At 36.9% G+C, this 11,600-nt stretch overlaps 1 protein-coding gene and 1 long non-coding RNA gene across 2 annotated transcripts; one reads left to right on the forward strand and one right to left on the reverse strand.

Moving 5' to 3' along the window:
* Positions 1-339: 339 nt before the first annotated feature.
* On the reverse strand, positions 340-1,258 carry LOC117277671 (uncharacterized). The gene is made up of 2 exons (XR_004507983.2): positions 973-1,258; positions 340-743 (listed from the first exon to the last, which is right to left on the reverse strand). It is a non-coding gene; the product is annotated as an uncharacterized lncRNA (long non-coding RNA).
* A 9,229-nt stretch (positions 1,259-10,487) lies between these two features.
* On the forward strand, positions 10,488-11,327 carry LOC104099956 (uncharacterized). The gene is made up of 2 exons (XM_009607092.1): positions 10,488-10,671; positions 11,152-11,327. The coding sequence occupies exons 1-2, from the start codon at positions 10,488-10,490 to the stop codon at positions 11,325-11,327; spliced, it is 360 nt and encodes a 119-aa protein (XP_009605387.1).
* Positions 11,328-11,600: the final 273 nt, after the last annotated feature.

Here is an 11,600-nt window from a genome sequence, read left to right on the forward strand (position 1 = left end):
AATTCGGTTCGGTTCGGTTCGGTCCATTTTGAATTAATTCAATTCAATTTAAAAGATTATTTTATGCATAAATGAATATGTGATCACAAAATCGAATAAGTTCTGTTCAATTCGGTATAAGTCTCTGGATTCAAATTCGATTAATATGATTAGAAAATAAAAAGTAAAAATAAAATTTTAAATTAGAAAATACACCATCTACATATAGCTCGATTAATATTATGTCTTTGATGCATCACTCTAATTTCTAAACGTAATAAAATATTATTAGATGGACAAAAAGAGGAAATAATTAAAATCACATTCAAATAAATTTGAAGATCTAGAAAAAGAAAAAAGGAAGCAAATATACAATTTAAATAAATAATAAAAAGGAGATTGTACAAATAGAGTGAATAACAAAGGTGAAAAAATTAATTAAAATAATTTAAAAGAAGGAGCATAAGGAAAAGAAAGGAAAGGGAAAATAGATAACAACAAAATAACTAGGACCACATTAGAGTCACGATCCTGAGCATTTTATGTGGAGTTCCAGTGCCTTAACCGTGACAAATGCAGTCATTTTATGACTTGGGGTGTCACTCGTTATATATGTTCAACATTTTGAGAAAAATATCAGTATATATATAGAATTTTACTCGAGATCATAGATCCGCCGCCCTTGACTTCAAGCAATTCCAAATGACGTTCCAGTGTATCACGCTTCTCATTTAGTGTCGCCAATTTACTCTTTGTCGTTGCCTCTAAATTTACAACAAAATTAACCGTCACACTATTAAAAAAAGGGAAAAAATGATAAAATCTAACCAGTACTCGGTATTCACACCAAACCAGTACATGTGTTAACTGATGTAAATTTTTACTTTAATTTTTAACTACTAAGGTTAAATTGCTTAATTTGGTATAAATACCGGACACATTAATTACTGAAAAATTACTCAAATGAAATTTAAGGAGTTAGAGAATAGTTACCGAATTGGACAGGGAAGTCGAAAGGCTTACAGACATTAATGGAGATGTTAGAAATGAATTCACGATTCTTCCAATCGGCTTGGACTGCTATACCTACATTCATGGCGTTGGTAATTCTGTCGGCTCTAGCCATATTTTGCCCTACTGGTTTCGACTGAGAGTGAAAAATATAGAGATCTGAAAGGAGAACAAATAATTCAGCGACAATTTTCTTATATTTTTGCAATTGAGTAGATGGAGCTGAGCAGCGTTTAGCTTAGTCGTTCCGTTGACGGTTGTTTTCCCCCTTGTGTTATTTGTCTTAGATTTTCTTTTTTAAATCTTTTTCTTTATTTTGGGTTTTGGGTCCAGCTTATTAGGGTTGTTCAAAATCGAACCGTAACCGTTAACTTAATCGAAAAATGATTTATTGGCTTATTGTGATACAAATATTAGCCATTAGCTCATAAAAATTAGTTGCACACGTTTTGGCGGGAAAAGTAGTTATTGTTTGTGTCACACAATTAGCGTACCTGTATTTCCTTTTCCTTTTATTTCAGCATTTTAGCTTTATTACAATCTTATAAATAAGAGGTACACCAAATGTAAAGGCATTGAGATTGATATATGAATTGAATTTCTCTCTTCCTCCTCTTCTTCTCTCTAAATTTTGCCTTTCCTCGATCAACTCTTCTGTTCTTCTCTCATTTTTGTTACTAATTCACTATTTCATTAAAGTGATACCTCAATTTGATATCAATTGGTATTAGAGCTCGTTAGACGATGGGACCACATAGAGCTGTCGACGTAGTAACTAGCAATCAACCCATGGATTTGCAGGAGCAATATGAAGATCTAGCAACTCAACAGTTAGATCTAAGGGCATAAATGGCTCAGAAACAGCAAAAACTCATGGATGATTTGGACAAACGCCATGCTGAGCTGCTCCATATGGTAAGTTCTCTAAAAACTTCCTTCGATGATTTGCAATTGAACCAACAATCGAAGGACAATGCTTCTACTTCGACTGCTAGGGATAAGGTTTTACAATCAGGGTAAGGTATATTAGGTCCTAATCCTTATTGTGGTAATACAAATCGAGTTCATATTTTGATTTTTCCTCGTTTCAATGGGGAAAATATGAAAACCACATTATATAGGATTGAGCAGTATTTTTTAGAAGATGATACTCCTCTCAATCGGAGAGTGAGGCTGGTAGTTATGAACCTCGATGATGAGGCCTTAGCTTGGCACCAAGCCTACCTCAAATGTCGAAATGAACCTGTGCTACCCTCTTGGGATGAGTATATTACTGAGCTAATCAAAGCATTTGGTGGTGATTTTTCTGATCCTATGCTATAGTTGAAACAATTGAAATAAACAGGATCTGTTAGAGAATTTCAATTTGCCTTTGATAGATTGGTAGCTTAATGTAACTTAACTATTGAGCAAGCTATCTCTTGCTTCCTTGGTAGTTTGAAAGAGGAATTAGTGAATCCTATCACGATGCATGAGCCTAAAACTTTAGCTAAAACCTGCAGGCTAGCTGAGGCCACTTTCGCTGCTAATGCCAGAGCTCAGAAACACACTTCAGCTGGTTACTCTGCTGCTAAGCAGATTCCTTATGATAATCAAGGCCCTAAACCTCCTTCCTCTCCAGCAATTAGTCATACATCTCGACTTCCATTACATGTTGCTAGCACTGATGTGGTACATAGGAGCAGGAGGACTATTTCTCTAGCTGAGATGCAGGCAAAAAGGGCCCAGGGATTATGTTATTTCTGTGATGAGAAACATACTACAGGCCACAAATGCAACCTTCCCAAACAATTGCTTGTCTTAAAGCTTGAAGGACCTGATACTTTACCTACAGAAGAAGGAGACAACATTTCTGAAGCTGAAAAACTTCTTGAGGAGAGGACTGTTGCTGAAGAAGGACATCCTCACATTTCACTATGTGCATTAGCTGGTATCCAAAGAGCATAAACCATTCATGTTACAAGTTACAATGATAAGAGCCCATTCAAATTCTCCTAGATGGTGCTAGCACCCATAATTTCATAGATTCAGCAGCTGCAAAGAAGCTAGGTTGTTCTGTTACTCCTACTGTGCTAAGCTATGTTAGCTTAGGCAATAACGCTCTGAAGCCACTTCTGGAGTGGTAAAGGATTTTAAGTGGATGCTGTAGGGTACTACATATGTATCAAACCTCATTGTCTTTCCTGTTTGTAGATATGATTTGGTTTTAGGAGCCTTGTGGATGAAGACCCTATGTCCAGTCACAATGGACTATTCAGCCTTAACTATGACCTTTAACTACCAAGGCAAACAACATCTCTTGAAGGGAGTTTCAGAGGATTATAAGCTTTCTAGTTCTAAGGCTGTCAACAAGTATCAATGTGATAATGCTCAGTAGTATATGCTACAAGTACTGCTTGTGGAAGTGATGGACTTATGCTAGCCCTACATTTACCTACAGATGAGCCAATGCCACAGTCACTCAGAGACTTATTAACAACCTATAAGCAGGTATTCTCAGAGCCTATTGCACTACCTCCTCAAAGGGGTGCATTTGACCACAGGATCCCATTGCAACCTGGTACCAAACCAATCAACATCAGGCCCTATAGATATTCTTCTATAAAGAAGGATATCATTGAGAAGTTGGTAAAGGAGATGTTGCAACAAGGGTCATCCAGTACAGTAACAACCCTTTCTCCTCACCTGTGGTGGTGATAGGTAAGGATGGCACTTGGAGGTTATGTGTAGACTACAGGGACCTAAACCAATGCACTATTAAAGATAAATTCCCTATTCCTATCATTGATGACTTGTTGGATGAGTTATCAGGGGCTTCTATCTTTTCTAAAATTGATCTCAGGTCTAGTTATCACCAGATCAGGATGGTTTCTGAAGATGTACCTAAGATAACATTCAAAACTCATATGGGACACTATGAGTATTTGGTCATGCCTTTTGGCTTGACCAATACTCCTTCCACTTTTTAGTGCTTAATGAACCATGCAGAAGCTTCTCGGAAGATTTGTGCTTGTTTTCTTTGATGATATTCTAATCTACAGTGTGAATTTGCAAGATCATCTTCTTCATTTACAACAGGTTTTTGACATTATGGTGCAGAACAATTTATTGGCAACCATTCTAAATGTGTTTTTGGTGTGTCAAGTATTGAATATTTGGGTCACTTTATCTTTGCACAAGGAGTTGCTACTGACCCAAAGAAGATAGAGGTTGTGCAACACTGGCCTAATCCCACAACTTTGAAGCAATTAAGAGGCTTCCTTGGGTTAGCTGGGTACTATAGGAAGTTTATCAGAGGTGATGGCCTTATTAGTCGACCTCTCACAGACCTGCTGAAGAAGGATAATTTTCTATGGACTGAGGTTGCTTCACAAGCCTTTGCTGAGCTTAAACTGGCACTCACTACTGCACCTGTTCTAGCCTTGCCAAATTACTCCTTACCATTTGTTGTTTAGACTGATGCTAGTGGATCTTGTATTGGTGTTGTCCTTACGCAAAACAACCATCCTATAACCTTTATTAGTAAAGGGTTGGCTCCCAGGCATGCTGCATTGTCTATGTATGAAAGTGAGCTTCTTGCATTAGTCTTTGCTGTGACATGGTCATATTATATCCTCAGCTAACACTTTATTGTCAGAACTGACCAGAAAGCACTCAAATATCTTTTAGAACAAAAGCTCCATACTGATTCTTAGATTAGGTGGTTGGCTAAACTCTTGCCTTTTGATTTTGAATCCAATATAAAATGGGAAGGAGAATGTAACTGAAGATTCGCTATCTATTGTTCAATGAGTATCACTGATGACCATGCTCCTTTCTTCATTTCAAGCTGACTTATGAAAAGACATTCAAGCTAGTTGGTATTCAGATCCTGAATTGAAGGCTTTGATTACTTTATTGCACCAGCAACCTCAGAAACACTTCACTTGGGCGAATGATCAGCTTAGAAGGAAAGGCAAGCTGCTAGTTGGCAACAATGCTGCTTTGAGAAAATAAATACTCACACTTTAGCATTCCACTCCCTCTGGGGGTCAATCTGGTATGGATGCGACTATAAGGAAGGTTCTTACTTATTTCTATTGGAAGAGGATAAGAACTGACATTATGACCTTTGTTCACAAGTGTTCTGTGTGCCAAAGAAATAAGTATGACACCGGTGCATCCCTTGACATTCTCCAACCTTTGCCTATTCCTGCTCTTCCTTGGACAAACATCACAATGGATTTCATAGAAGGTTTGCCTAAGTCTCGAGGCAAAGCAGTTATATGGGTCATTGTTGATCGACTTACTAAACATGCTCACTTTATTGCTTTGGCTCACCCTTATACTGCTCAGTCTCTTGTCCCTATTTTCTTGGATAATATCTTTAAACTTCATGGTTTTCCTGCTTCCATTATAAGTGACAGAGATCCCATCTTCATTAGCTCTTTTTGGAGATAATTTCTTACTGTTCAAGGAGTTACCTTGAACACCTCCATTGCGTACCATCCTTAAACTGATGGTCAGACAGAGGTGCTTTATCGTTGTTTGGAAACTTAGCTCCGATGATTTTGCACTGATTCAATTTCTGACTGGTCTTCTTCCTTGCCTTAATTGAATGGTGGTACAATACCAGTCTACATACTGCTATTAAAACTTCACCTATTGAGCTTCTTTATGGTTATCCACCGCCCCCACATTTGCCTTACTTACCTGGGGATTCAGAGGTAGAATCTATTGAGGACATTTTCCTGCTTCGTGAGTTCAAGCTCCAATTAGCTATGTTTCATCTCACTCGCACACAACAGAGAATGCAATCTCAAGATAATGCCCACAGGTCGGACATGCAATTCCAAGTTGGTGATTGCGTCTTTGTCAAGCTTCAACCATATAGATAGTCTTCCTTATCCTCCTTTCCCTATCACAAGTTGACTTCTCGCTACTTTGGACCATATCCTATAGTTGAGAAAGTTGGTGTTGTTGCTTATAAACTGCTGCTTCCACCGATAACTATTAAGTCGAACCGTTAGACATAAATAATCGCCTGATCCGCCTGATAAGCACCGCTACCGCTCATATAGTGTAGGTAAGAAAAACGACGGAGACAGATACCTTCTTATCTTTAAAGGCAAGCATTCCTTAATTGGAAAAAAATGTTAAAGAGTAATGACCATTTCGAATTATGAATAGATTTCAATACAAAATATTAGGAGTTTACGAGGAAAAGTAATTATATACTAAGTACTAACTAGTAATTACTCTTTATCATATATGAGAAGAAACCATGTAAATAAGCTATACAGTTTCACTTTCTTCGTCTCATTTCATATGAAGTTGTTTGATTAAATACGAATTTAATAAATTAAAAATAACTTTTGATTTGTAAATCAAATATATGCAAAGCACTAAAGTGAGAGCTTCGCAATTTGTTTCTTTTTCGCTTTTCCTATAATATATAAAGAACGAACTTTCATATCAAGTGATCTTAACAAGTCATGCCATTATCGATAAAATAGGAATGGTAAGATTAAATAGTTTCTAAAAAGAAAAATATGTGTTTCTCTTTTAAAAAGATTGTGTCACAAAAAATGGACAAAGGAATAAATATATATAAGATTGCTTTGCCCAAGACTCCAGAGTTCATATCGAGGAACATGGGCAGATCTAACATTTATATAATTGGTTCCTTCCTATATTAGATTTGACTTGAATCCTATATACATGTTAAAAACTCACTAATTAAATAAAAATTAATGATTTTGAAACCAGTAAATGAAAAGGATCCCAAAACTTGAATTTATAATGATCAAATTCTGCATTTGCCTCCCTGGAGAAATACTTCCCCTCTTTTCTCCCCTCAAAAGTTCCATTCTTGAAGTAGTCTTTTCTCCTTTTCTTTGCCACTACCCTTGTGATTTCTTTTTGAAGAATGAGGGGCAAGGGATTGATCAAGAAAGGTCTTGCAGAATCCCAGACAACTTCAATGGTTGCGCCAATCAGAGCTTTGATGTCCCGTCTTCTTTGCTTTGCAATTCGTCTATCCTCATTTTCTTCATCCTTCGGCTTTTGCAAAGTTGCCTGGTACTATCGCAGCTTTGGCCTTGTGTCACGACCCAAAAATTTAACTAGTCGTGATGACACCTAACTCAATCCGTTAGGTAATCCAAATAACAATAATCCGGTTCAAAAGAGATTTACTGAGAAAATAAGTAATGTAATAACTGAACTTTAATACACTTCCCAAGAATTGGTAGTACAAATCATGAGCTTCTAAAATTTAGAGTTTACAAAGCTGGTATGAAATAAATACATCATCGGTTTGAAATATACATGAATAGATTAAAAATTCTAAAGCTACCAAGAACAAAAAGCAGTTATGGTCGGAACGCAAGTACATCTTCAATTCCAGCTCTCCCCATACACAACAACATCAGCATCCAAAAATCTGCACGCAAGGTGCATAAGTGTAGAATGAGTACAACCGATCCCATGTACTCAATAAGTAACAAACCTAACCTTAGGTTGAAAGCAGTGACGAGCTTGGACAAAGGTCAGAGTCCAATGCCAATATCCAAGAACAATTCGTAACAATATAAGAAAAACTATACAAGTAATGACTAAACAGTATGATGCTCAGCTCGTTTACAGTTACGGAAAATAGTCATGCTTTTCAAGTATAACAGTAAAACCCAGTTCCTTCACCGAAATCACCAAAATATGAGTAAGTCTGAAAAACTGTGATTTTTTCCAAAACTTTTTAACAATAAATAAGATATTTCATTATCAGATAGTATGAGGAAAGTACATCTCTATGCCTACATGTCAATGTGCATGTGAAGTCATAAATGTCACAAAACCGTGTAACATGAGGGAATGCATCTCTATGTTTATGTGTCAAGTATACATGATAACGCAATGCACTACAGTGATGAACTCATGTATCCACACTCTCAGAGTACTCAGTCTCACACTCCCACTCATCACGCTCAATCACTCAACACACTCAGTCACTTAGCATTGTATAGGGCAGATCCAACCAAGAGCAGATCCATCCCAAATGCTAATAAATTCTACTGCGGCATGCAGTCCGATCCCATCGTAAATCAATAGCAACTGCGCTCACTGTGGGTGTGCAGACTCCAGAGGGGCAGATCCAACCCAATCGCTATAATAAGCCAATCATGGCATGAATCAATAAAGCATGTTGCGGCGTGCATCCCGATCCAATTAATATCACTCACAATCCGGCCCTCAGGCCCCAACTCAGTCATCAATTTCTCCAATCTCTCGGGCTCACAATGTCTTGAAAGTCAGCCTAAAAATGATGATATGATGTATCAATAAATAGCAATGGAAACTGAGATATGATATGCAAATGAATGAGTATGACTGAGTATGTAATTGCAATGTAAGCAAATAACTAAACATCAGAAATGATCTCAGTGAGTCCTAACATGATAAACATATAGCCTAGACATGGTTTCTAGCATGTATCAGATCTCAATTACTCTAGCACGTAGAAATTTCATGAATAGGAACAAGTTTATGTCGCTACACAGTACCACATAATCAATCGAGTCATAATTCATACGGTGCACGCCCATACACCCGTCACCTAGCATGTATGTCACCTCAACACCAACACATAACACGTATATTTAGGGGTTCATACCCTCAATACCAAGTTTAGAAGCGTTACTTACCTTGAACAAGCGGAATCCAATACCGATCAAGCCACACAATACTCTAGAAATGCCATCCCACCTATACCAACCTCTGAACGACTCGAAACTAGCCAAAAGCAACTCAAATACATCAAATAATGTCTAAGAAAATAATTCAAATTGATAAAAGTCAAATCTTTAATCAATGACCTGAAGTCAACCAAAAGTCAACGCGAGACCCATATCTCGGAATCCGACAAAAGTTACAAAAATACGAACGTCCATTCAACCACGAGTAAAACCATACCAAATTTACCAAATTCCGAATCCGAATATATGTTCAAAACTCAAAATTCATTTTATAAAATTATAGACAATTCCTCCAATTTCTCTTTAAAAATCAATAATCATACGCTGAAAATGAATATTAATTCATGAAATATAATCAAAACCGAGTAGAGGACACTTACCCCAATCCATATGGTGAAAATAGCCTAAAATATCACTAAATCCCGAGGTCCCCAACTCAAAATATGGATAAATGGCTCAAAGGTCCAAAATTGGATATTAAATCCACTACCAAGCTTCCTTCTTCGCGTTCGCGGACATCCCTTCGCGATCACGATGAACAAATTTTTCAACAGCGATTTCCAAACTCTTCCCAGATAGCCTATAGAATATCTACCATAACTCTTTGTGCAGAACTCCGAATTCCAAATGGTTTCATTTTCTGAAACCTAGACACATAGAGCTATAACTTTTATTTTTGGATAATTTCTAAATTCCTTATAGATTGCACGATATAAGCTTCCAAAGTCAACCTTGTGCAACAGAAATTCCTCCTACGTGATCGCGAAAAGGCTTACACGATCGTGATTCACAAGTCCACAAACTGCAGTTTGCTCATCGCGAACACGAACAAATATTTGCGACCGCGATGCATACCCCTGTAGCCAAAAATCAGCAACTGAAAATAGCCTAAAAATGGTCCGAAACCACCCCGCCCTCGGGGCTCCACGCCAAACATCCACACAAGTCTGGAAACATCATGCGAACTTGCTCGCACGATCAAATTACCAAAATAACACCTGGAACCATGAATCGGATATCAACACGCATGAAATATGAAGGGAGAACTCAAGAACTTCTAAAATTACAACCAAGCGTCCGAATGCTATCAAACCAACTCCGAACGACCCCGAATTTTGCAGGCAAGTTCCAAATCATAACGCAAACCTATTCGACGTTTCAAATCTCACTTAACAATATCAAAATCATAAATCGCACCTTAAATCGACTTAATTAAGTTAATGAACTTTCAAAATTCAAAACTAATGGCGAACAAGCCTAAACACCTCGGATTAATCTCAAATTTGGCACACAAGTCATAAATGACATAATGGACTTACTATAACTTCTGGAATTAAAATCCGACCCCGATATCAATAAAGTCAAACCTCGGTTAAACCTATAAACATTTCTAAACCTTCAAATTTCAAACTTTCGCCAATTAGTGCCGAAACCTTTTAGAATTATCCAAATGCAAATCGGGGCAAATGCCCGAGTCCAAAATCACCATTCGGACCTAACAGAATCATCAAAACTCCGATCCGAGGTCAAATACTAACAAGTCAAACTTGGTCAACTCTTCCAACTTAAAGCTTCAACTATGAAATTCATTCTTCCAAACTAATTTCGAATCACCTGGAAACCGAAACCGATGATACACACAAGTCGTAATACATCATACAGAGCTACTCATGCCCTCAAATTACTGAGCAAAGCACAAATGCTCGAAACGATCGGTCGGGTCGTTACACTTTGAACCTTGAAATATTTTTAAAAACTCAAAAGATGTCATTGCAGAAGCCAAAGAAGAAGCTGAATAATACTAGGTTCTTGATCACTGTCGATGTCATTGCTGGGTTCATTGACACAGCTTTGAAAAAATATGCTCGCGAGGGACGACTGCTAGTTCCTGGTTCTAATGTGGACAGTTTCTTCCTTTACCCTGTTAACGCTGGACCTGATGATACTCGTAAAATTATTTCTTTCTTTAATCCTTTGTTATTCTGAAGAGTTTAAGTTATATACGTTATCACTGTCAGAAATTTCTTACACAATCAAGTCAACCAAAAGATTTATATAAGTAAGCCTTTTTTAAGATGCGGGATTTGTAATCTTGAAACAAAATTGATTCTATGTTACAACACGTAAAAATTTCTTACATTGGCGACGTATATAAGTTAAATTCTATTCTTAATATTTTCTTGCACTTTTAGATTTAAAATTTGATGCTTTGGTTGCCATTTGCAGAAGATTTTAACTTATGTACATCGACACTGTATTTTATATATCGTACATAGCAAGTAATCTGCTTTATTTTTTCAGTTTACTAGTCTCACTTTCTATGGACGAGTATGTGTAGTTATCCTTTAAGTGTGTAATAGTATAAAAGATCATTTAACTTGTTAATTTATAGAAGTTAAACTCTTTACATTGCTAAACTTGATTTCAGCTATGGGTCCATCAGATGAAATAGGATCACAAGGGGTGAGGAATTTCATTCTTTGCAAGAAGCAAAAACAGCCCCAGATGACAGAAGGAAGTGCAGAGGAGATTTCTCATAAGGGAAGAAGCAGCTGGAAATCTTGGTTAAATAAGTCCTTTTCCTTCAGGATTCATTTCCATTAAATTAACTTTCTCCTCCACTGTCATAGAGGTTTTTATCCAGGTACATATGTCTCTTGACCAAAGTGGTTATTCTGCACTCTCAAGTGCTTGTGGTTGTGATAACATTTATTATGATAATAGTAATAATAATAATAACAAAAAAACAATAAAAATGATGTAACATGTTTATCAGTTCTTAAGTCATTCAAAATGCTAACACGCAGAAGTACAGTATATCAATAATAGTCTTAAAATCTTGAACGTGCAGGGAAAACTTAGAGGTTTCCAGATTCT

The sequence above is a fragment of the Nicotiana tomentosiformis genome, chromosome 9, assembly GCF_000390325.3.
Source record: "Nicotiana tomentosiformis chromosome 9, ASM39032v3, whole genome shotgun sequence".
In the NCBI taxonomy this organism is placed as follows: Eukaryota; Viridiplantae; Streptophyta; class Magnoliopsida; order Solanales; family Solanaceae; genus Nicotiana; species Nicotiana tomentosiformis.